Raw genomic sequence first — 26,966 nt, forward strand, 5'->3', positions numbered from 1 at the left:
TTTACTGCAGCTCGGCTTTACCTATTTAAAGTAAATAGTCATTGTTATTAAGTGCAGAAACCTAATCGGTGTTTTCTGTTTGACTGGGTCTAGACAGATGAGTAAATCGTGGACCTTTTGCATACTTCAGTAAGATATTTAACTTTTGTGATGACCTTGAAAATAGTGGGGCTTGATATTCAGCATGAAACACAAAGGAGCTCATGGCAAAGTTTGAGGATTTGTCTGAGGATAGAGCATAGAACATTACAGCGCAGTACAGGCCCTTTGGTCCTCGATGTTGCATCAACCTGTGAAACCAGTCTGAAGCCCATCTAACCTACACTACTCCATTTGTCATATGTTTATCCAGTGACCATTTAAATACCCTTAAAGTTGGCAAGTCTACTACTGTTGCAGGCAGGGCATTCCATGCCCTTACTACTTTGAATAAGAAAACTACTTCCAACATCTGTCCTATATCTATCACTACTCAGTTTAAAGCTATGCCCCCTCATGCTAGCCATTACCATCAGAGGAAAAAGGGTCTCACTAGCCACCCTATCTTATCCTCTGATCATCTTGTATGCCTCTATTAAGTGAAAGTGAGGGCTGCAGATGCTGGAGATCAGATCTGAAAATGTGTTTCTGGAAAAGCGCAGCAGGTCAGGCAGCATCCAAGGAACAGGAGAATCGACGTTTCAGGCATAAGCCCTTCTTCAGGGCTTATGCCCGAAACGTCAATTGTCCTGTTCCTTGGATGCTGCCTGACCTGCTGCGCTTTTCCAGCAACACATTTTCAGCTCTGCCTCTATTAAGTCCCCACTTAACATTCTTCTCTCTGATGAAAACAGCTTCAAGTTCCTCAGCATGTCCTCATAACACCTTCCCTCCATACCAGGCAACATCCTGGTAAATCTCCTCTGAACCCTTTCCAGTGCTTCCACATCCTTCCTATAATGCAGTGATTAGAACTGTACTCCAAGTGTGGTCACACCAGAGTTTTGTACAGCTGCAACATGACCTCATGGCTCTGAAACTCAATCCCTCTACCAATAAAAGCTAACACACCGTATGCCGCCTTAACAACCCTATCAAACTGGGTTGCAACTTTCAAGGATCTATGTACATGGACACAGAGATCATTAGCCCAGTACTCTGCATTCCTGTTGCTCCTTCCAAAGTGAATCACCTTACACTTTTCCACATTAAATTCCATTTGCCACCTCTCAGCCCAGCTTTGCAGCTTATCTATGTCCCTCTGTAACCTGCAACATCTTTCCACACTGTTCACAACTCCACAGACTTGTTATCTGCAAATTTACTAACCCATCCTTCTATGCCCTCATCCAGGATATTTATAAAAATGACAAACAGCAGTGGTCCCAAAAAAATCATTGTGGTATACCACTAGTAACTGAACTCCAGGATGGACATTTCCCATTCACCAATGCCCTCTGTCTTCTTACAATTAGCCAATTTCTGACCCAACTGCTGAATCACCCTCTATTCCATAGCCTACCGTGGGAAACCTTATCAAACTCCTTACTGAAATCCATAAACACCACATCAACTGCTTTACCCTCATCCACCTGTTTGGCCACCTTCTCAAAGAACTCAATAAGGTTTGTGTGGTATGACCTGCCCTTGTCAAAACCATGTTGACTATCCCTAATCAACTTATTCCTTTCTAGATTATTATAAATCCTATCTCTTATCCTTTCCAACACTTCTACCCACAACCAAAGTAAGGCTCACTGGTTTATAATTAGCAGGGTTGTCTCTCCTCCCCTTCTTGAACAAGGGAACAGCATTTGCTATCCTCCAGTCTTCTAGTGCTATTCCGGTAGACAATGACAACATAAAGATCAAAGTCAAAGGCTCTGCAATCTCCTCCCTGGCTTCCCAGCAAATCCTAGGATAGATCCCATCTGGCACAGGGGACATCTCTTTTTTCATACTTCCCAGATTTGCTAACACCACCACCTTCTGAACCTCGATCCTGTCTCATTTAATAGCCAGTATCTCAGTATTTGCCTCAACAACATTGTCTTTTTTCTGTGTGAATATTAATGAATAATATTCATTTAGTGCCTCTCCATCTCCTTGGACTCCATGCACAACTTTCCACTACTGTCCTTGACTGGCCCTAATCTTACTCTAATCATTCTTTTATTCCTGACATACCTATACAAAGCTTTAAGATTTTCCTTGATCCTATCTGCCAAAGACTTCTCATATCCCCTTGTGGCTCTTCTTAGCTCTGTCTTTAGGTCCTTCCTGGCTAACTTGTGACACTCAAGTGCCATAACTGAGCCTTCATCTTTACATATGTCTCCTTCTTCCTCTTGACAAGAGATTCAACTTGTTTAGTAAACCATGATTCCTCTCTGCCTGACAGGTACAGAACAAGCTCCCCATTTCAATTGTGCCTGTCCCCTGCAGTTTCATTCCACATTCTATGCATCATAAATCTTGCCTAATTGCATTATAATTGCCTTTCCCCCAGCTCTAACTCTTGCCCAGTGGTATATACCTATCTCTTTCCATCGCTAAAGTAAACTTAATCAAATTGTGGTCGCTATCACCAGTGCTCACCTACCTCCAAACCTAACACCTGGCTGGGTTCGTAACCCAGTACCAAATCGAATGTGGTCCCTCCTCTTTTTGGCCTGTCTACATACTGTGTCAGGAAACCCTTCTGCACCCATTGGCCAAAAACTGACCTATCTAAAGTACTTGGACTATAGCGTTTCCAGTCAATATTTGCAAAATTAAAGGCCCCCATAACACTACCCTGTTACTTTTGCTCCTATCCAGAATCATATATATCTGGGAGTGGATTGAAATGGAAAGTGAGATCAGGATACCCATTATATCCACTGTTACAGAAATGTTGGCTTTTTTGTGTGTAGGTTTAAAAACTTAATGTAGAAGCCAAGTTTAAATCTAGCTGGACTCTGTAGTTTGCAGACTGCACAACTGGAACAGACAGTATTTATTCGGTCAGCCTGTGGAAAATCAACTTTGTCAACCATTCAGGCCTGGAACTGATTCCAAGGGACCATATGTGCCCCATTTTGTTTTGGCACTAAAGGAAACCTGGGGAGCAGAAGCATCCATAAAAATACTTTTGTAGATGGATCCTCCGTGGTGGAGAATAGACACCAATAGGCCTGGGTGGAATTAGTGCTAAAGCTTCCTGATAAAATGGATACTCAAACCGCTGATCTCATCGCTGCAGCGTATATGGCCAGCCATTTGCACAGAATGCACGTGTGCAACAATTTTACTGACTTCCTGCCAATATGGGAAGCTAGAGTTTTTTTTTGTTCTTGGCAGGTGGAAAGCAGTTGCTGCCTGCACCCCGATGTAAATTTATTTTCTACACTGACCAAGGCCATGAGTACAGTATTATTCAGGAACTCTGCCAATTGCAAACAAAATGGCTGATGAGTTAGAAGTAGGAGCAGAGCCATCACAAACCCCCTGTCCCAGAACAGATAGATGCTGTTGCTGTTAGCCAAACTAAACTCAAGGATCTTATACAGGCTCATGCAGCAATGAGCACTTAAAGCAAATATGGGAGGGAACGTACCTAGCCTCCTTTAGTAAGCCAAAGATAAACTGACGATCAAAGGCAGACTGTGCAAGACTGAACCAGGTAATGTACCAATGTCACAATATCCAGGGTCATCAAAGTATAGAAGCCATTGCAGAAAGCATTAGGGGATTTTGTGGCCAGAAATAGTAAAGATGGAATACAATTTTCAACACAGTTTTATTTGTGCCCAGGACAATAACACTAGATCTCACCAGAGCGTGCTGAGAAATTGCTTGCTTACATTCTGGGAGTGGACTTCGCCGTTAGTGTCAGTGTAAAGGGTATTGTGGAAGAACCTACTGTTAAGGAATGGTTAGCCCCATCATTACATTATTGTAGGGTTTCCATCCCTCCTTCCAGGCAAGGTTCGGAGGAAAGGAGACAGGACATCATGAGAGGAAGGTCAGCAGTCAGCGTTCCAGTGACCACTTTAGCAAGTGCCCCACCAACGACATCAGTCTCAGTCCTGCCCAGGTGTTACCTGTCCAGTTTGTACAATTCCACCTTCCCCAGAATCCATCTCAAAGCCCCGTGAATCTGAAACCGAAACCCACACCCTCCCACCATTTTCTTTCAGCCACGTGTCCTTCTTATATATCCTGCTGTTTCCAGTCTGACCAGCTCGTGGCACTAGTAGTAATCTCGAGATAACCACCTTTTGAAGTCCTATAATTCAACTTTCAAGTTTTTCACACAAAAGGTGGTGAGTGCCTGGAACCATACTGCCAGAGGAGGTGGTGGAAACTGACATGTGCCGCATTCAAGGGACACCTGGGGGAATACATGAATAGGAAAGGAATAGAGGGATAACAAGTAGCCACTAGTTCCACCTGTTTTTTTTTAGAGGAATTAGAAGTGATCCTACTCTAGTTCAGAGGGCATGAAAGAGACTGCCCCTTTGCTGAGGCAGTGCTCTCGCCAAGATATTTTGGAGGAACAAGGCCACAGTAGATTTAGGCCTTTCTCAGCATTCAAGTCGTCACAACCTGATTCAGGCACAGAGACCGTGTTGTGAGGTTACAAGCATGAAAACTGACAGCAAATGTTGGTAGATTTCAGAAAGGAGCTGTGTTATGTGTACTGTGCTATGGCATGGTTTGCTGATAATACCAATCATACTTTGGTGGTATGATGGTCAGCTGTGAGTACAGGAGTCCATACTCTTGTGTGACTAAGCTGAAGAGGTGTTGTGGATATAAATGAACAGATAAAAGATTAATAGAAACTGCAGGCAGTGGGCTTAGTTCAAAGAAAGTGAATTTTAGATGAAGGATGGTTAAGGGTACATTGACCTCAGTACTAAGATGGGCACCAGTTGAACCAGGAGAGAGTCACCCTGGCCACGTTGGTGTTCTCCTGCCACAGCAGCCCTGTGCTGTGATGGTATTCTCTGGGTCCATCCGCACCACACCATAGTGTACAGATGTAACAATCAGCAAGCAATGTGCAAGCGAATAAATGGAAGTTCAAGGTATTGTTATATAAATGTTGAAGCCACAGGTGACTGATTCTCCAACAATGGATGCACTTACTGGGATGTTTGGCTGTTGGTCTGGAGAAATGATGGAGCTAAGTCAAAGTTACTGTGGAAAGCACATACATTAAGTATTATCTATGAAATAAGGAACAGATCAAAACTGGCTGCTAAGTGCCCGTGCGCGCATGCACACATGTCCGAGAACTACCCTGGTGCTGCAGAATGGGTTGGTTTTAAAATACATAGATGTTGCCGTACAGGATGCTGTTGTACTATGACAAATTGGTATCTGTGGTGTTAGGACATATCTGCAACTCAGCAGCCAAAGAAGTACCCTCCCCAACTTTAGAAACTGTACCTATATTTAAAAGGTAGATTCCTGAAACGTAAACAGGAAGTAATATGGGTATGACCAGACCTAGACCAGCAAGGAGGATTACAAGGACATAATTAACAATTTGGTGACTGCTCACAGAGCAGGACTGACCACAGTTAATATTCTGGATTTGGTTAATTTGGACAGTAAACTCAGGATTTGAAAGAAACAAGGTAAACAGGCTTTAAATCAGATCAATCAAGCCAATTGGCAAGAAGCCAAAAGGGAATCAAAGGAGAATCAGACTGGCCAACACTTGACAATGGTGCTAAAATGGCACCAAATGAAATCATCCAAGAAAAAAATAACTGATGTCAGCAGGCAGCAAAATCAAACCATGTGCAGTATCTATGGACAATGGAGGGAGAACCTTGAACAGACTAGACAGGTGACAAGCAAATAGAGCACTTGTTCCATGGGAAGAGAAACCACAATATTTCAAATTGCCAGGTATGACAACTAACCAAGGTTTGGTTTAATGGTAATTGCAAGGGAATCTAAGGAAAGGCCTGAGGCATGGTCTTTAAGTGAAAATGGAAACTCACTGAGTTCCTGAATGAGAAACAACACTGGGCAGGCGTGAGCAGAGAGCCAGGCTCAACAATGTCAGGTACAGCAGTTTAGCATCTAAAAGATCCTGGGCAACTTGTAAATAAATTGATCTCTACAATGTCTACAATCATCTATTTAAGAATTGATGAATGATTTTTTTTCTTTTCTATTATTTTATTAACAGTATTATCATAAGTTTGTGTAAGTTAGTGTCAGGTATTTGAACACTTCCTGGAAACTTGGTGTTACTGATTGATTTGATTTATTGTCATATGTATTTAAGACAAATGCAGTGAAAAGTGTTGTCACTCTCCTAAAACACAGAAAATTATCCAAAACACAGAATATAAAACCAGAAATATAAAACAATAAGGTTCATCTTCTAGTTATCTCAATAAAGTTAGGTGGCCTGGGTCCACCTTGAGTCACTGCTGCGAAATTGAGTTCATTGCTGTGACCACACTTCACCAAACTTCCGCTGCTGGAAGAAAAACTCTCCACTCTCCAGTGCCATTTCGACAACTCCACCATTGCCATCTGTCTACGCAGGGCCAATCCCACCACTGCAGCCAGTGCCAGAGGTTCCTGCACTGGGACCAAATTCGTGACATGGTCACTCCTGCCATCAGGCACCTGGGCCTGGCCGCAAACCTGCAGCCTCAGCTCAGCCCGAGTGTCTGGACTAGGGTGTTAGGCATGGGAACTACTCGCTGGGAGACCTCTGGCTAGGATGGAGCTGCATCTGCCTCATCATAGCGTTGCTGCTGCTGCCACTGAATGCCTTGTTCTTCATCATTTACTCTGACTCACTCCTGTCTGGGCCCATGCCACCATCTTTGTCCACCTTTCCATGTGAGGCCCACCGTCGCTGCAAACGAGGTGAAAAAGTAAGAGAAAAGATTTAGAGAAAGAAAGCGAAAAGGAAAAAGACAAAGAGAAGCAGACGGATGTTGACTAGCCTCCAGCTCAGTAACCCGAACAGTGCCACTCCACCACTGCCATCTTGAAACATTTGTGCAGTGCTGTGACACAACGCATCAATGCTTGCTGAATTAACAGGAGGGAATGTGGTCATGTGACCCACAACCTCCTGGAGTGTTACAGAAATATTGACATTTCTTTCATGAGCGAGTATGATAGTAGATGAAGGTGATAGGTCGGAGAGGAGGGTGGAGCTGATAAGTGGGAAGGAAGAAAGATGGACAGGTCAAGAGGGTGGTGCCGATTTGGAAGGTTGGATCTGGGATAAGATGGGGCAAGAGAAAATGAGGAAACTGATGAAATCCACATTGATCCCATGTGGTTGGAGGGTCCCGAGGTGGAAGATGAAACGTTCTTCATTCAGATAGTGGGTGGGAAGGGTTTGGCAATGGAGGAGGCCCAGGACCTTCATGTCCTTGGCGTTTTGGGAGGAGGAGTTCAAGTGTTTGGCCACAGGGCATTGAGGTTGCTTTGTGCATGTGTCCCAGAGATGTTCTCTGAAGCGTTCTGCAAGTAGGCATCCTGTCCCACCAGTGTAGAGAAGACTGCATCAGGAGGAACAGATACAGTAAATGAAGTGTGTGGAAGTGCAGGTAAATCTCTGAATGTGGAAAGTTCCTTTGGAGCATTGGATGGAGGCAAATGTCGGGGGGGAATGTGGGCACAGGTTTTGCAATTCTTGCTACAGCACACACGTCATTTACCGTATCTGTTGCTTGAAGAACTCTTCGGAGAACATCTCCAGGACACATGCACAAAGCAACCCCACAGCCCCGTGGCTGAACAGTAACTCCCCCTCCCACTCCCCCAAGGACATGAAGGGCCTAGGCCTCCTCCATTGTCAAACCCTTACCACCCACCACCTGCAGGAAGAACACCTCATCTTCTGCTTTGGGACCCTCCAACCACATGGGATCAATGTGGATTTCACCAGGCTGAACAGTAACTCCCCCTCCCACTCCCCCAAGGACATGAAGGGCCTAGGCCTCCTCCATTGTCAAACCCTTACCACCCATCTTCTGCTTTGGGACCCTCCAACCACATGGGATCAATGTGGATTTCACCAGTTTCCTCATCTCCCCTCCCCCCACCTTGTTCCAGATCCAACCTTCTAACTCAGCACCACCCTCTTGACCTGTCCATCTTCCTTCCACACCACTCTCCTCTCTGACCTATCACCTTCACCCCCACCTTCATCTACCTAATGCATTGCCAGCTGCCAGCCCCCACCCCGCCCATCTCTCAGTCCCCTTGGCCTACGTGCTGCATTCCTGATGAAGAGTTTATGCCTGAAATGTTGCTTCTCCTGCTTCTTAGATGCTGCCTGACCTGCTGTGCTTTTCCAGCACCACACTCTCGACTCAGTATGTAATGACCATTGTGCAGTTCTGGTGCCACACTGTAGGAAGGATGTGGAGAAAGTGAGGACTGCAGATGCTGGAAGTTATTCTTGATGAAAAGCTTATACCCAAAACGTCGACTCTCCCACTCCTCGTATGCTACTTAACCTGCTGTGTTTTTCCAGTCTCACACCTTTTGACTCTGTAGGAAGGATGTGGAGGGTTTGGAGAAGGTGCAATCGAGATTTAACAGGACGATCGCTGGATTGGAGTCTATTAGCTATAAGAGGTGGGACAAATTTGGATTGTTCTTGCTTGTGCTTTGGGAGGCTGAGGAGGGACCTCATAGAAATATATAAATAATGAGAGACAAGGATGGCAAAGATAGTTGAAACCTTTTTCCCAGGGTGGAGATTTCAATACTGGGGTGGGGGTGGGTGGGTAGGGGATAAAGGGAAAGGAAATATACAAGGCAAGCTTTCTTTTTACTCAGAGGGTAGTAGGTAGCTGGAACATGATGCAGGGAAGCTTAGAAGCAGATGTTTACAAGACATACTCTCAGACATTTGAGCAGGCAAGAAATAGAGGGATATCAACCATGTATAGGCAAGTGGGATTAATTAGAATGGTATCATGGTTGGCATAGACTTGGTGGGCCGAAAGACCTTTTCCAGTGCTGTACTGTTCGAAAGCTCAGGCACAGAAGCGGCAGAAGAGTTTGACATCACAACGCCTATTGAATTTGTTGATGTGTGGACGGAGGGGGATGAAGGTAAGGCCTTTGCTGAGAATCTGATCGTTCGCCCCTCAGTTTGAGTGATAACTCAGCAAGGCTGAGAGTTAGGACCTGGTATAGGGCCGGAGCTGGTTGTGGGGGTGGAAACGGTGACTGGGGTGGCCTTGGTAGTGGGGGAGAACAGGGGTGACGTTATTTTGGAAGTGATGCTCACTCCGGGGTTCTGTCATTGTCTGCTGGCCTGAGTTGCTTCAGAGAAAGAAGTGTCAATCACATTGCTGTGGATTTGTATTCAAACATGGGTCAGATTAGGCAAGGACCAGGTTTCCTTCCCTAAAGGCCAATAGTGAATGAGATTTTTTTAATGACGTCACAGAAACATAGAAGACAGAACCAGGAGTAGGTCATTTGGCCCATTGAGCCTATTCTGCCATTTATTGTGGTTATGACTGATCATCCAACTTTTCCCCACATCCTCTGATGCTGTTAGACCCCTATGCTGCATCTAACTATTTCTGGAAATCACACAATGTTTATGTGTTAAATGCTTTGTGGTACCAAATCCCACTTACTCACTAGTCTCTGGGTGAAGAAGAAAGTTCTCCTCATCTCAATCCTTAATTCTTTACCATGTATCCTTAGACTGTGACTCATGGTCTGGTCACCCTCGCCATCAGAGAAATTCTTCTGAATCTACCCTGTCTAATGACTGTCTGGTGATCTCCATGGCTCATTCTTCCACGATGGTAACAATATGTAAGTTGGAACCCTTTCTCCTATCTGAGTGTTTTTACAGACATTTTGAATCTGTTTCTACTGCAAACACAACAGAGAGAGGGACATATGGACAATGTCAACAGCTCATTGACATAAACAGCTGCATGTGTCAGTGCTGCTCAACAGCATTATCACTTTATGCATTGCTGAGGGGTCATAATTATCTTTAGTACAGGTTCCTGACATGTTCTGGAGCAGCATACAGCCACCAGCTTCACAGCTGGTGTGTCTGCTAGAGACTGAATATCCTCAAGGACTCAGCCCACCAAAGCAAATCCTTTTTCCTGCACTGAATTAAGGCCTTCATAACATCACTCATTGTCTAATCCTGGTCTTTGTCACTTCTTTCTCGAATTTTATGATTTGGATTGGTAGCATTCCTTCCGCTCCTTGAATGCTTTGAGGAGGACCTTCAGGTCAGCATCAACAAAGTATGAGACAACCCTGTTCTGGGTTACATTCCTCTGTCTCTCCTGCTCCCAGTATGATGCAGTGAGTTAGTCATAGTAATTGTTGCCTTGGTGTGTTTAAATCATTCCTGCTGCCCTTCTGTCTCTTGCGGTTGCCAATTGGACTCACTCCCAACTAATTAGCAGGCCACCACATGAAAATTCAACCTGTGACTGCCTTTCACTTGGATAGGATCAGGGCTTAGAAAATTCTCGATACCAATTTCCTGACTGGATAGGAAAATAAGGTTGAGGGTGAGTACTACAGATGCTGGAGATCAGAGTGAAGATTAGAGTGGTGCTGGAAAAGTACAGCAGGTCAAGCAGCATCCGAGGAGCAGGAAAATCGACGGTTCAGGCAAAAACCCTCAATCAGGAATGAGGCTGGGAGCCTCAGGGTGGAGAGATAAATGGATGGGGTGGGGCTGGGGGGAAGGTAGCTGAGAGTGCATGAGGTAAATGGAGGTAGGGGTGAAGGTGATAGGTCGGAGAGGAGGGTGGAGCGGATAGGTAGGAAGGAAGATTGACAGATGGATCAGGTAATGAGGACAGTGCTGAGCTGGAAGGATGGAACTGGGGTAAGATTGGGGAAGGGGGGTGGGGGGGGGGGGAAGAGAGGAGGGGAAATGAGGAAACTGGTGAAGTACACATTGATGCCATGGAGTTAGAGGGTCCTGAGGCATTAGATGAGGTGTTCTTCCTCCAGGCATTGGGTGATGAGGGAGTGGCAATGGAGGAGGCCCAGGACCTGCATGCCCTCGGCAGAGTGGGAGGGGGAGTTGAAATGTTCAGCAATGGAGTGGCGCGATCTCTGAAGCGCTCTGTGAGTAGGCATCCAGTCTCCCCAATGGAGAGGAGACTGCATCGGGAACAATGGATACAGTAAATCCATGTGTGGAAGCGCAAGTGAAACTTTGATGTATGTGAAAGGCTCCTTTGGGGTCTTGGAGGTGAGGGGGAGATGTGGGTGCAAGTCTTGCAGTCCTGTGGTGGCAGAAGGTACCAGGAGGGGTGGGTGGGTTGTTATGGGGCGTGGACCTGACCAGGTAATCACAGAGGTAATGGTCTTTATGAAAAGCGGATAGGGGTGGAGAGGGAAATATCTCTGGTGGTGGGGTAGCAGGGAGACCAGAATTGAATACAGTATTCTAAACTGAAAATGTGTTGCTGGAAAAGCACAGGTCAGGCAGCATCCAAGGAACAGGAGAATCGACGTTTCGAGCATGAGGCCTTCTTCAGGCTCTTTTCCAGCAACACATTTTCAGCTCTGATCTCCAGCATCTGCAGTTCTCACTTTCTCCTACAGTATTCCAAACGTGGCTGAACCAATGTCCTACACAGTCACAACATCGGCAGCAAGAAAACCTCCTGCTGATTATCACATACTGTCCTCCCTTGAATGACAGATCAGTACTCCTCCTCCATGTTGAACAGTTAGAGGCAGTACTGAGTGTGGCAAAGATACAAAATGTACTCTACATGGGATACTTCAATGCTGAAAATGTGTTGCTGGAACAGCGCAGCAGATCAGGCAGCATTCAGGGAACAGGAGAATCGACGTTTCGGGCATAAGCCCTTCTTCAGGAAAAGGGCTTATGCCCGAAACGTCGATTCTCCAGTTCCCTGGATGCTGCCTGACCTGCTGTGCTGTTCCATCAACACATTTTCAGCTCTGATCTCCAGCATCTGCAGACTTCACTTTCTCCATGGGAGACTTCAATGTCCACCACCAAGCTGTAGCTCAACATCAGTGCTACTGACTGAGCTGGTCGTGTCCTAAAGGACATAGCTGCTGGATTGGATCTGCAGCAAGCGGTGAGAAAGCCAACAGAAGAGGAAAACATACTTGTCCTCGTCCTTACCAAGCTGCCAGAAGATACATCTGATTATAGTCCAACAGGTTTATTTGAAATCACAAGCTTTTAGAGACTCACTTCAGCTGACGAAGGAGCAGCGCTCCGAAAGCTTGTGATTTCAAATAAACCTGTTGGACTATAATCTGGTGTCTGGTGACTTGTGACTTTGTCCATCCCGATCCAAAACCAGCATCGCCACAGCAAAGGTGCATCTGTCCATTACAGTATCATTAAAAGTGACCACTGCAGTCATTGAGAGGATGAAGTCCTACCTTCACATTGAGAATAACCTCCATCATGTTGTCTGGCAGAGTCACCAATAATGAACAGAACAAGCTTCAAACAGATGTAGGAACTCAAGATGGGGATTCCATGAGGCACGGTGAACAAACAGCAGCAGCAGAATTGTACTTCAGCACAATCTGCAATCTCATAGCCCAGCACATCCCCCGCTCAACAATTACCGTCAAGCCACGGGATCAACCCTGGTTCAGTGGACCAGGCAAAACTACAAGGTAAAAACAATGACTGCAGATGCTGGAAACCAGGCAAAACTACAAATGAAGTGTCAACCTGGTGAAGCTCCCAGGACTACTTGCATGTCAAATAGCATAAGCAGTAAGTGATTGAAAGACCTGGTAAATCAAATCTAAGCTCTGAGGTTCTGCCACTTCCAATCATGAACGGTCGTGGACAATTAAATAACTCACTGGAGGAGGCAGGTCCACAAATTTCCCCAACCTCAATGATGGAAGAGCGCAGCACACCGGTACAACAGGCAAGGCTGAAGCACTTGCAGCAATCTTCAGCCGGATGTGCCAAGTGAATTATCCCTCTCCTCCAATCAGTCAATTCAACTCACTCCACGATATCAAGAAATGGTTGGAGGGGTAGATGCAAAAGGCCTTGGGCCCTGACATTTTGGTAGTACTGAAGACTTGTGCTCCAGAACTAGCTCCTCTAGCCAAGATGTTCCACTACAACTAGAATTCTGGCATCCAACAATGTGGAAAATTCCTATACACAAACATCAGAACAAATGCAACCCAGTCAATTACCCCCAGTAGTCTATTCCAAATAGTCAGCAAAGTAATGGAAGATGTCATCAACAGTGCTATCAAGCAGCCCTTGCTCAACAATCACCTCAGTGGGGCAATTTGGGTTCTGCCAGGTCCAGCCAGCTCCTGACCTCACTGCCTTGGTTCTGATATGGACAAAGAGCTGCGCTCCAGAGGTGAGGTTAGAGTGACAGCCCTTGACATCAAGGCTGCATTCGACCAAGTGTGGCATGAAAGAACCTGAGCAAAACAGGAACAAATCGGAATAGAGGACAAGCTCTCTGTTGGTTGGCGTCCTTCTTGGCACATAGGAGGATGGTTGTAGTTGTTAGAAGTCAGCCACCTCAGCTCCAAGCTCTAGGCACAACCATCTTCAGCTGCTTCATCATGTCAGAATTGGGAATGTTCATGATGATTGCAATGTTCAACACCATTTACAGCTCCTCAGATACTGAAGCTGCCCATATCCAAAAGCATTAAGATCTGGCAATATCCAGGCTTGGGCCAGAAAGCAGCTAGTAACATTTGTACCACACAAATGCCAGGCAATGACCATTTCCAATGAAAGACAATCTAACCACCTGGTGACATTCAATGGCATTATCATCACTGAATCTCCCACAATCTACATCCTGGAGGTTACCATTGACCAGAAACTCAACTGGACTCACGATATGAACACTAGCTACAAGAGCTGGTCAAAGGCTAGGAACTCACCTCCTGACTCCTCAGACCCTGTCCACCATCTACAAGGCTCAAGTTAGTAGGATGGATGACTTTTCACTTGCCTGGAAGAAAGCTGCTCCAACAACAGTCAAGAAGCTGGACACCATCCAGGAAAAAGCAGTCCATTTGATTAGCACCACATTCACAAGTATCCACGCCCTCCACCACTGCTGTTCAGTCATAGCAGTGTGTACTACCTACAAGATGCACTGCAGAGATTTGCCAAATACTCTTCAACAGCTCTTTCCAAACCCACAACCATTCAAAAGGACAAGGGCAGCTGATGCATGGGAACATCACTAACTGCAGTCACTAACCACCCTGACTTGGAAATATTTTGCTTCAGTGTCACTGGGTCAATATCCAGGAATTCCCTCCATAATGGCATTGTTTAGATGGACAGCATCAGTTCAAGAAGGCAGTTCACCATCATCTTCTCAAGGGCAATTAGTGATGGGCATAAATACTGGCCCAGCCAGCAACACCCATGTCCCACAAAAGAATTTAAAGAATTTTTTAAAATACTAAATCATTCTGGCACGTTTTCCTTGTTTAATCAAAATCCATCATGATCATATTGTGATCAAATCTTTTGGTCACATTCTAATTTAAAAATGGAAATGACTAAATAATTAGATTTTACAAATATTTAATGACATATATGTATATTTACATATTCCATTTATCTATACATTGACTTTATTAATGAGTCTAAAACATTTTTGTAGAATATATATTGCAAGATCATAAAAACCGATGCCTGGTTTTTCAGCTGCTGAACATTGTAGTAGTTGGAATGCTCTCCTGTTCTCACTGGAACATCACCCACCAATGCCAATATGCCTCCTCCAGCTCACAAAGGAACTTAATGGGATGACAGCTCAATGGCTCCTAACCATGTGCCAATCAGCACATGCAATTCTTGACACAAGAGTGTGCTATGGGGTGCAACTGCCAGGTCTAGCACTTTCCCAGCCCAGGTTCTTACACTGGTTTCTGTAGCAGGACTTTGAAAATCCTTTAAACAACTCACCCCTGGAGGAAGGGTTGCTGGTTGTGTAAAAAAAATCCTGGCTAGGCTAATCACCATGTAATCTGGGAGGAATGTATCTAGCACCCAAACTGCACGGTTGCTTAACCATTTAAGAAAGCTACCTTACTTTTCCTGAGAATGAAAACACCACAGCCCAAAACATTATATAAAAAACTTTGAATTTGATTTGATATTTTCAGGAAAACACCATGATTTAAATGTTCACAACATGACCTTTGCTCTTCCACACAAGTATATAAATAAAATTACCATTTAGCACCATTGAGAAGAGGAAAGAACTTCGATTTAAGCATGACGCTACAAAAAGGTGGTGGCTACAGAAAAACAAACAAGGCACTACCTGTTCACCTTCCCAACAGTGTTCCTATTAAGCTGTTTAAAAAATACTAAATTGTACAATGGACTTATAGGGATGGGAGACCAGTCGGCAGTCTACATTCAGCAGTTTAGAAAAGAGGAAGCTGAATTTTGTAGCTGCTGCATACAATCTCAAAAGAACCCTTATTCTACACTTCAAACCAGGCTCAGTTACAGTGTTCCTTGTCTGGGCTGTTACTTTTAAAGTCACATTAACCTTGCAAATTTTCCTCAACATCAACAAAGCACCATACCTCCAGTACAGTCCAACAATTCGGTTTCAGGATATCTATTACTTGGCATTGTTGTTTGATGATTTCTAACTGTGCATTCTTTACTGCTTGAAACTGATCTCAAATTGGAGTACAGATCTTTTTTTAAAATTTTTTATTTACTGATTGTGCTTTGAACTTTTTGGAGGGAGCTGGAGGCACAGATGTGTGCATACACATACACACAGATAAACCTATATGCACGCGCGCGCATGCACTTTGTTTAAGAAAGTGAGTCAGTCACACCACCCATTGATTAGCAACATGGCCTTTGCTGGTATTTGAGAGCAGGCCACTTGCTTCACAACTGCCCCTCGTGGTCCACGCTCACTGTCGCGCTGCTGTTCTCTGTGCTTTCCAGCAATCTGTTGACAAAGTGGGAGATCTCATCCTTGCCTCGGTAGACGCGTTTAAGCCCACGGGGGAGGCAGCGGCAGGAAGTCAGGTTCAGGTAGTTCAAATTGGGGCTGTTGCTCACCACAACTCTGCAGGATAAAGGCAAGTAAAAGGAAGGGCAAATATTACTCCAATAACCATGAAAAACAGCCAGAAAATCAGAAGTTTCCTGAGAGAGTTAAGATCGACGTGCAAGCGTTCAGCATCTGGATAGTTACATACTAGACAGAAATAGGCTATTCCATGTAACCATCCAGACCAGCATTTAAGCTGCATGTGAGCTTCCTACTGTTTCTTTTCATCCAACATTATCAACATATACTCCACTATACAAGATCTAAACAGGAGGACAAAGTCACTAAGCCTACTATTCCATTCAGCAAGATCATGGCTGAACAATTACACAGTGGCTCAGTGGTTAGCACTGCTGCCTCACAACGCCAGGGACCCGGGTTCAATTCCCGACTTGGGCAGCTGTCTGTGTGGAGTTTGCACATTCTCCCCGTGTCAGCATGGGTTTCCTCCCAAATCCAAAGATGTGCACGTTAGGTGAATTGGCCATGCTAAATTACCTGTAGTGTTAGGTGCATTAGTCAGGGGTAAATGTAGAGGAACGGGTCTGGGTGGGTTGCTCTTCGGAGGGTCGGTGTGGACTTGTTGGGCCGAAGGGCCTGTTTCCACAATGTAGGGAATCTAATCTAATCGAATCTTAATTTTATTTCCTTACTCCCATGTCCCTTAAATTCCCATGTATCACTTTAAAGACCAGTACTTCGACATCACAGGTTCAGATCCTATCAACGCATCTGGTGGAATTAAAATTCAATTAATTAAATCTGCAATTGAAAGCTACTCTCAGTCATGCTGACCTTGAAACTATAGTTGATTCTGATAAAACTCGACATGCTTCACTACTGGCCTCTTAGGAAGTGGATTTCTGTCCTTACCTGATCTGGTCCACATGCAATTCCAGATCCACAGAATGTGATTGATCCTTAAATGCCCTCAGAAATAATCTAGCAAGCCACTCAGTTCAAGAGTAATTAAGGATTGGCACCAGATACAGCAATGCCCACATCCAATGAAAGAAAACGCATGCCAAGGTGTTTGCTGTATCTGCATGTTACATGTGCAAGGACCAATTCCAAACCCTGCAAAACTATATTTACTGATCTCTGGGGTTTTTTTTTTTAAAACTGCTTCTCCATCTTCAACCAAAGTAGATAATTTCACATCTCCCCATGTCATAACTTCATCTGCTAATTTCTTACTCAATTACCCGGTTAATTTTCTTTTGCTTCTCTTCACAGCTTACTTTCCATTTTCTGTAGAATCAGCCAACATGAACATATACTCAGTCCCTTCCTTGCATTCTTGATATTCGTGTCAGAGTTAATAAGCAACTGAGGCTCAAGTACAGGTCAGTCTGCTATAACATGACAATTGTGTTCCTCTGTGACCTCGCGCTATAGAAAAATCACACTCTGGGAAACTGCTGTAGCAAATCGCGCTGTAGAAGCTGACTAATAGAAAATCACCATACTCATTTAATAAAACATTCATGTTATCCAAACAATGCCCACAATTAATCAATTCTATTATAGCTAATTCGCGCTGACAAAACATGCTTTATAGCTAAACGACCTGTACTGAAAGTTTCTTTCTCACAGCTATGTTTACAGAAGTAAATCCACCTTTAAATGCATCTATGCTTTCGCCTCAATATTCTTTATGCTTCAGCTAATTCAGTTTAGTTGGTCATCTATCATAATTTGGGCTCAAAACAGCTCAAAGACATAGCATGCTGAGGTGCAATTATTGTGAATAGGATAGTCAGAAGGACAGCGATACACCTAGAGGATTTATATGCAGGTAAATGGTCATGAAATTTAATTCAGAGAAGTGGGAAATGATCAATGTTGGTATGAACACAAAGTAAAGGCTGATTCGGAGATGCCGGTGTTGGACTGGGGTGTACAAAGTTAAAAATCACACAACACCAGATTATAGTCCAACAGGTTTAATTGGAAGCACACTAGCTTTCGGAGCGATGCTCCTTCATCATCTATAACCTGGTGTTGTGTGATTTTTAACAAAGTAAAGGATGTAATGCTTGTGGCACAGGGGTAGTATACTTTCCCTAGCTCCAGGCCAGGGGTTGAAGGATCAAGCCCAACATGCGATGGAAATGTGTCACATGTTTGAACAGGTTTATGTAAAATACTTTAAGGACTTGTGGCGTAATGATTGTGTTTCTACCTCTGAGCCACAAGACCTGGGTTCTAGAGTCATCTGTTTGACAGGTGTTAAAATACGACTGAACAAGTTGATCAGAATATATCTACCATTCTAAAGGGGAACCAGGAGCAGGAGAATCTGTATGAATCATTGAAGCGGGAAGGGCAAGTTGAGAATGAGATAATGAATCAAATAGGATAGCTGAGTGTTATTAATTGTAGTTTAGAGTACCACAGTACAAAAGCAAGGGTATTAATAACAAAACTCTGTAAAACATTTGTTGAGAATATCATTTTTTTTTTCATTTTTATCACCTTTGGTTTGAAACGGAGTTGCAGTTGAGAACTGAACTTTGAACTATAACGCATTTCAAAAAAAAGAACAAAAACAGGCTTGCTCTTGGGGACTGGGATGGAAAAACCAAGCAGGTTAATCACTGCTTCAAGAACACTGTATACGAACCAGCACCAAGATGTTGCTATGCTCAGGGACCTGCATCTGGTTTCATGCTGAAATGGTCCATCAAGGGAGGAGAAAGACAAACTAGAGGGTCAACTGTTTTCTATTGGGTTTTTTGGGCAGGAGACTGCTTTAGAATAACAAAGAAAATTACAGCACAGGAACAGGCCTTCGGCCCACCAAGTCTGCGCTGATCCAGATCCTCTATCTAAACCCGTCGTCTATTTTCGTATTCCTTTTCTCCCTGGCTATTCATGTATCTGTGGGCGGCACGGTGGCTAGCACTGCTGCCTCACAGCGCCAGAGACCCGGGTTCAATTCCCGCCTCAGGCGACTGACTGTGTGGAGTTTGCACATTCTCCCCGTGTCTGCGTGGGTTTCCTCCGGGTGCTCCGGTTTCCTCCCACAGTCCAAAGATGTGCAGGTCAGGTGAATTGGCCATGCTAAATTGCCCGTAGTGTTAGGTAAGGGGTAAATGTAGGGGTATGGGTGGGTTGCGCTTCGGCGGGGCGGTGTGGACTTGTTGGGCCGAAGGGCCTGTTTCCACACTGTAAGTAATCTAATCTAATCTAATCTAATCTAATCTAATCTGTCTACATACATCTTAAATGACACTATCGTGCCTGCCTCTACCACCTCTGCTAGCAACACGTTCCAGGCACCTAGCACGCTCTGGGTAAAGAACTTTCCATGCATATCTCCCTTAAACTTTTCCCCTCTCACATTGAACTCATGACCCCTAGTAATTTTTCCCACTCTTGGAAAAAGTTTCTTGCTATCCATCCTGTCTATACCTCTCATGATTTTGTAGACCTCAATCAGGTTCCCCCCTCAACTGCCATCTTTCTAATGAAAATAATCCTTCATAGCTAGCACCCTCCATACCAGGCAACATGCTGGTGAACCTCCTCTGCACGCTATCCAAAGCATGCACATCCTTTTGGTAATATGGCGACCAGAACTGTACGCAGTATTCCAAATGTGGCCGAACCAAAGTCCTATAGAACTATAACATGACCTGCCAAACTCTCGTAATCAATACCCCAACCGATGAAGGAAAGCATGCCATATGTCTTCTTGACCACTCTTATCAACCTGCATTGCCACCTTCAGGGAACAATGGACCTGAACACCCAGATCTCTCTGTACATCATTTTTCCCCAGGGCTTTTCCATTTACAATCAACCTGCATTGCCACCTTCAGGGAACAATGGACCTGAACACCCAGATCTCTCTGTACATCATTTTTCCCCCAGGGCTTTTCCATTTACAGTATAGTTCACTCTTGAACTGGATCTTCCAAAATGCATCACCACACATTTGTCCGGATTGAACACTATCTGCCATTTCTCCGCCCAAACTCTCCAATCTCTCTATATTCTGCTGCATTCTCTGACACCCGCACCAACCAACCCAACCGCCCTGTGGCTGAACACTAACTCCCCCTCCCATTCCGCCAAGGACATGCAGGTCCTTGGCCTCCTCCATCGCCAGACCATGGCCACATGACGCCTGGAGGAAGAGAGCCTCATCTTCCGCCTAGGAACCCTCCAACCACACGGGATGAATGTAGATTTCTCCATCTTCCTCATTTCCCCTCCCCCCACCTGATCTCAGTCCCAAACCCCGGATTCAGCACCGCCCTTTGAACTGCAATTTTCTTCCTGACCTCTCCTTCCACCTATCCTATTCCCAGCGCCCCTCCCCCAAATTCCCTCCCCCCTACCTTTGATCTCAGCCCAATTGGCACACCAGCCTCATTCCTGAAAAAGGGCTTATGCCCGAAACGTCGATTCTCCTGCTCCTCGGAAGCTGCCTGGCCTGCTGTGTTTTTCCAGTATTTTTCAACTCTGGTCTCCAGCATCTGCAGTCCTCACTTTCTCCTGCATTCTCTGACAGTCCCATTCACTAGCAGCAACTCCACCAATCTTAGAGTCATTTGCAAACTTGCTAATCAGCCCAACTATACCTTCCTCCAAATCATTTATGAATGTCACAAGCAACAGTGGTCCCAACACGGATCCCTGTGGAACACCACTGGTAATAGGTCTCCATTTTGAAAAACTCCCTGTCCCCTTCTGTCTAGCCAGTTCTCTGTCCATCTAGCCAGTATACCCTGGACCCCATGCAACTTCATTTTCTCCATCAGTCTACCAGGGGGAACCTTATCAAATACCTTACTGAAGACAGATTGTAGAATTAATTGATTACCATGTCGGTCATCTGTGTTCTGCTAAAGTTACAAAATTAATTAACAATGTATTGAGTTATAAACTTGGGTGTCTAAGGTCTGTCATTTGTAAAAGTCAAGAAGTATGGCGCTGGAAAAAGCACAGCAGGTCAGGTAGGATCAGAGGAGGAGCAGAGTTCACGCTTTCGGCATAAGCCTTTCATTAGGAATGCCTGAAGGGTTTATGCCCAAAACATCGACTTTCCTGCTCCTCGGATGCTGCCTGAACTGCTGTGCTTTTCCAGCTCCACACTTTTTGACTGACTCTCCAGCATCTGCAGTCCTCACCTTCTCCCTGTCATTTGTAAAGTCTGGTTAGGAACAACTGAGCAATTTTGAGGGTTATCAAATGCTTAATGTCATCATGTTGTGAATCCAGTGACTGCGAGTCCAATTCAGTCTGGCTTGCTATCTTGGTGTCATAACACACTGGTTCGGTCTATTCGTACATAGGATGTTGGCATCATTAACCAGGCAAGCACTTATTGCTCATTCCTAATTGCCCTGAGGGCAGTTAAGAGGCAATCTCATTACCAAGGGTCTGCAGTCACATGCAGGCAAGACCTGGTCAGAAGTTTTCCCTCCCTAAAGTACATTTGCAAACCAGATGGATTTTTCCAAAAATTGACAATCGTCATCATTGGCCTCTTAATTCCAAAACTTTTATTGAATTCAAATTCCACCAAGTGGATTCCCCAACATTAACTGGGTCTCTTGAATAAATAGCCTAGTGGTATTATCACTGGGCTATCTGTTCTCCCCCCTCCTGATTACATGTCGTGTTTGGCACTGGATATGAAGATATTAGAGGGGCTTCAGAAAGGACTCAAGAATGGATCCAGGGATTAGGAAATTTGGTTATGTGGATAAATTGGAGAAGGTGTGGATATTCTAATTGGAGCAGAAAAAATTGAGGATATTTAATAAAGTCTAAAAGCAAATAGGGATAAATTGGTGGAAAAGTTAAGATGCAGAGTCAGTGATCATACCCAGGATCAAACTAGTGAACTTTCTCTGGTTTGTCCCCAACTCCAGTATATCTATCCTTACTGAAGGGGCCCATAGTATTCTAGATGTGGTCTAAGGCTTGCAGTTCTAACAAGATTTCCTTGATTTTGAAATAAAGACCAACATTTCATCGAGCTTTCCTATTACCTGTTGAGCTTATTGGCTAGCTTTCTATGACTCATGCACAAAGACTCCAAATCTCCCTGTTCTGTAGCTTTCTGCAGATTTTCTCTATTTAACTGATCATTCCCACCAAAATACATAACTTCATACATTTCCACATTATATTCCATCTTGCAAGATTTTGTCCATCAAATTTTTTTCTGCCATCCTCAACATCAACATTTGTCCCATTTCCTACTTTAAGCGGTATGGTGCTATACACAAATTAGCTGTCTCACTTCTGAGCTTGCTGTCTAATAACTATATGAAATCTAAGAAATTTTTTTATACATATAGTTTTATTTTAATATTATAAAAGCTCTTTCTCCTCCATCTTAAAGAAGATGCTTCTGTAGCAGCTCAGCGGCTGACAAACAAAGTGCAGCCTAGGCCTGTTATCTGGAGCACAAGTCAAACAAAGAACAAAAAAAATTTACAGCCCAGGAACAGGCCCTTCGGCCCTACAAGCCTGAGCCGATCCAAATGTACTGTCTAAACCTGTTGCCCAATTCCTAAGCATTTGTATCCCTCTGCTCCCCACCTACTCATGCATTTGTCCAGACACATCTTAAATGAATTGACCATGCCTCTACCACCTCTGCTGGCAATGCGTTCCAACCCTCTGTGAAGTACTTGCCGCGTGTATCCCCCTTAAACTTTCCACCTCTCACGTTGAAAGCATGACCTCTCATTATTGAATCCTTCACCCTGGGAAAAAGCTTGTCTCTATCCACCCTGTCTATACACTTCATGATTTTGTAAACTTCAATCAGGTCCCCCCTCAATCTCCTTTTTTCTAGTGAAAATAAACCTAACCTACTCAACCGCTCTTCATAGTTAGCACCTTCCATACCAGGCAACATCCCTGTAAACCTTCTCTGCACTGTCTCCAAAGCGTCCACATCCTTTTGGTAATGTGGCGACCAGAACTGCACGCAGTACTCTAAATGAGGCCGAACCAATGTCTTGTACAATTTTAACATGAATTGTACATTATATTCCATCTTGCAGGTCCTAAAGTAATTCATTGCTAAATCTGATAAGATTCAATTGACCCAAAAGTAAACAATTGTCTGAGTAAAAGGTTGCAAAAAAAAAAGCTTGAGAGAATGAAACCACTTTGGAAAGAGCTTTCCAATATAAAAAAATTGGATGAGTATATTCAGATCATTGTTGACCAGCTTGGAAACAATAGGCCAAATGGTCTCAGATGTTTACAACACAGAAGGCTACAGTTTCACCTAATGCAACCCATTAGCCAGCTCTAGAAGACTGAGATCAAAAGAAATTCTCACCTCCAAGTATGGAGATGAGCTTTATCCTTCCAATTTTCCTGCTCTCGGACTAGCAATTCATTCACAGGAGACTGTCCCCATCAGTCACAAATCCCTGATCTGGGTTAGTAATTTAATACCTGAAGCCCCATGTTCATTTTACCTCAGGCTAACATTCATTCCTGGGGCACATGTTCTGGTAATGGCCATCACCTTCTGATGATAAGCTCACTTCTGCCACTTTATTCCAAAGAAAAATGTCAATGTCATTATTTGGTGTCTATAAAACAGGGGAGGGGTTGCTTGTTTTTTATTCATTCATGTGATGTGGGCATTGTATGCTAGGTCAGCAGTTATTGGCAGTTCATGGTCAGATTTATATTGAATTCAAATCTCACCATCTGCTGTCGTGGGATTTGCATCCATGTTCACAAAACATTAGCCTAGGCTCTGGATTACAAGTGCAGTGACAGTGCCACGTCAAAGGGTTACTGAACTTGAAACATTAATTCTGCTTTCTACCCACAAAAGCTGCTAGACTAGAGTTGCTGTAGCAATTTCCGTTTTTGTTTCAGATTTCCATCATCCTCAGTTCTTTGTTTTATTCTATAAGCCTAAACAATTTCAGTCCATTGTCTTTCCCCATAACCCAACAAATGTTTCTTTCCTCAATACATATCCAATTCAGATTTTGATGCAGAATCATAGAACTTGCTTAATGTATTTTTTTCATTCTAATTTTCCTTACAATTTTTAAGAGAAAAAGACCATACTGATTACCACATCTACATGATGAATACCTGATGGCATCCAATGTGACCTTTGTTCCAGCCAGGTTTAAAGATCGCAGAAGATGGTTTCCCGCAGTCCCTGCTAGGATTTGCATAGCCAGCTCGAGGTCTTTTTCATTGTAGCACTGCCCGGTGAGATCCAGTTCTTGTAAAGAATGCCTCCACTTCAACGCCATCTGCTCAGAGCCCTGTTTAGCCAGCAACAGGGTGGTGGTACTACAGTAAAGTCCCAAGAACAGCCGTGCCAGGTCTAGAATTGAAACGAGTAGAGTTTCATAAGAAAACAAAGGTCGTCCTTTAGTTTGCACAGATGTGTAGAAGGCATGGGCTGCAAGCTTATTGAGTTGACTGTCAGGAACAGTCTGAAGTAATGCAATCATCATTCCTGTGCTTGCTAACTTACATCGGCTCCTAACCTGGCAACTCCATTTTAAAATACTTATCTTAAAACCCAATGGCCTCAACCTTCTGAATGTCAGTAACCACCTTCAGCCTTACAATCCATATATCTCTGCACTTCTCATATTTGGAGTGCAATGACACTAGGTTATAATCCAACAGGTTTATTTGAAATTGCAAGCTTTCAGAGCTCAGCTCCTTCCTCTGTACCATGCCTGAGGAAGCAATAGTGCGCTGAAAGCTTGCAATTTCAAATAAACCTGTTGGACTATAACCTAGTGTCATTTGATTTTTGACCCTGTCCACTCCAACCCAACTCCAGCATCTCTATCCACATCAGGTTTATAAAATAATGACGAGCATGGATAGGGTAAATAGACAAGGTCTTTTCCCTGGGGTGTAGTGAGTCCAAAACTAGAGGGCTTAAGTTTAGGGTGAGAGGGAAAAAATTTAAAAGGGACCGAAGGGGCAACTTTTTCACGCAGAGGGTGGTACCTATATTGAAGAAGCTGCCAGAAGATGATGGAAGCTGGTATAATTACAACATTTAAAAGGCATCTGGATGGGTATATCATTAGGAAAGATTTAGAAGGATATGAGCCAAATCCTGACAAATGGGACTAGATTTATTTCGGATATATGGTCAACATAGACAAGTGAGACTGAAGGGCTGAAAATGTATTGCTGGAAAAGCGCAGGTCAGGCAGCATCCAGGGAGCAGGAGAATCGACGTTGCGGGCATGAGCAACACATTTTCAGCTCTGATCTCCAGCATTTGCAGTCCTCACTTTCTCCAAGTGAGACTGAAGGGTCTATTTCTGCGCTCTACACCTCCAATTCTATATGGCCTCTTGCAATTCCCAATTTTCATATTCTATACTGTTGTATAATGGCCAGGCCCTCCCTCTTTCTGTATTATTTCAACTGTCCTAACAACTCTTTTTATGACTTGGTATCAAATTCCTCCCATTGCGCTTGTCAAGTTAAGAGCAGGTACTTAAATACAGACATTGCATGGGCAGCATACAAATGTACACACAATTCCTCTAGGGTAAGATCTTGACAACTGTGCAGCCACAGACCAATGAGTAAGCTGGCAGGAGGATAGGAGTACAGTTTATAGCAGCTGCAGCTTTAACATAGAATTTTGCTTTGGACAGCTTCACCCCTTTGCTCAATTCCTCTATTTAAAACCACCAAAACATAGCAATAATATCTTTAGTCAATAATCTACAAGTGAATTGAATGGAGATCCAGAAATGGTGAACAACAACACTCCCAACAGTCAAAAGAGAGCACGGGAGGATGTGATGGAGTGCCATTGGTAAAGACAATGAAATGCATTGAAACTCTATTTCTCCAGCTTCATAAGACTGTCATGAAAGTTAAGCTGTATATTTCATACAAATGACCTTTTAGGCCAAGGAGAAATTTCAGAGGTCAGTCTCCTGGGAGAGTTTTGTCTTTGATTACACACTGAAAGTAGATGGGATGGGTCTGATAAATATAAACTGCACAAGCTTGATTAAAAATATACATCATTCCCAAATTAAAAATCAAGACTAGACACTAAAAATCAGTGCAGCTGCACAATAGTCTGGACAAGGGCCTTATGCCTTGCAACCTTCAAGAATTGGGCCAAGATTGACTCAAATTTGTCAGTTTGTTAAGAATTTAATAGGAGCAGATCACATGGCTCAAAGATCCCACTTCCACAACCAGCCTGATCAGGCCTGACCTTGGAACTCAAATCTCTTTTCCTGCCTGCATCAGATTCCTTGATACACAGACATCAGAAACCTCTCCATCCTAGTGGATACACTGAATGATGGAACAAAACCCTCTCGAGTAAAGAATTTCAAAGATTCACCACTCCCTGACTGAAAAACAGCTTACTTCAATCTGAAATGGCAAACACCTCAACTCTGTATTATTGCAGTGACTGCACCTTAACAGGGTTCGATTGGCTAGACAGCATTTCATGTTGCCCAGCAAAAATGACAAGTACTAGATCAATGCTAGTCTTTTCTCTCCCTCTTACCCAGAGACTGCACCAGTGTTCCACATTTTCCAGCCAAGAGAAACAACCTCTCTGCCTACCCAGTAAATCCCTGCAAAACAATTTCAATAAAATCACTTCTCATTCTTCTACCTACACAGAATACACCACACTTACTCAGCCTCTCATGACAGGTCAACCTCCCTTATATTATGAAACCCCGATAGACACATTACGGTAAAGAGCTGCTTCAACCCTGATCACATCTTTTGTTGACAGGTACAATGATTAAAAACGAACTTGGCTCACTGAAATGCTGCCAAGAACAGCGCTGGGCAGTGCAGGCACCATCTCCAAATGACCGACCTCACGCCCTCTTTCTCTCTCTCCCCACGCACGCTTCCCCCCCCCCCCCG

General features: G+C 44.0%; 1 protein-coding gene across 3 annotated transcripts in view; it reads right to left on the reverse strand.

The window, feature by feature from the left end:
• Positions 1-14,543: 14,543 nt before the first annotated feature.
• The window catches only part of fbxl6 (F-box and leucine-rich repeat protein 6), a 52,380-nt gene continuing 39,957 nt past the window's right edge, over positions 14,544-26,966 (reverse strand). For all 3 annotated transcript variants that reach the window (XM_043690915.1, XM_043690916.1, XM_043690918.1), the window contains exons 9-10: positions 24,162-24,402; positions 14,544-16,079 (exon numbers count right to left, since the gene is read on the reverse strand). In XM_043690915.1, coding sequence (XP_043546850.1) covers positions 15,896-16,079; positions 24,162-24,402 — 425 coding nt within the window. In that variant the 3' untranslated portion in view covers positions 14,544-15,895. The remainder of the gene's footprint in view (positions 16,080-24,161; positions 24,403-26,966) is intronic.

The sequence above is a fragment of the Chiloscyllium plagiosum genome, chromosome 5, assembly GCF_004010195.1.
Source record: "Chiloscyllium plagiosum isolate BGI_BamShark_2017 chromosome 5, ASM401019v2, whole genome shotgun sequence".
In the NCBI taxonomy this organism is placed as follows: domain Eukaryota; kingdom Metazoa; phylum Chordata; class Chondrichthyes; order Orectolobiformes; family Hemiscylliidae; genus Chiloscyllium; species Chiloscyllium plagiosum.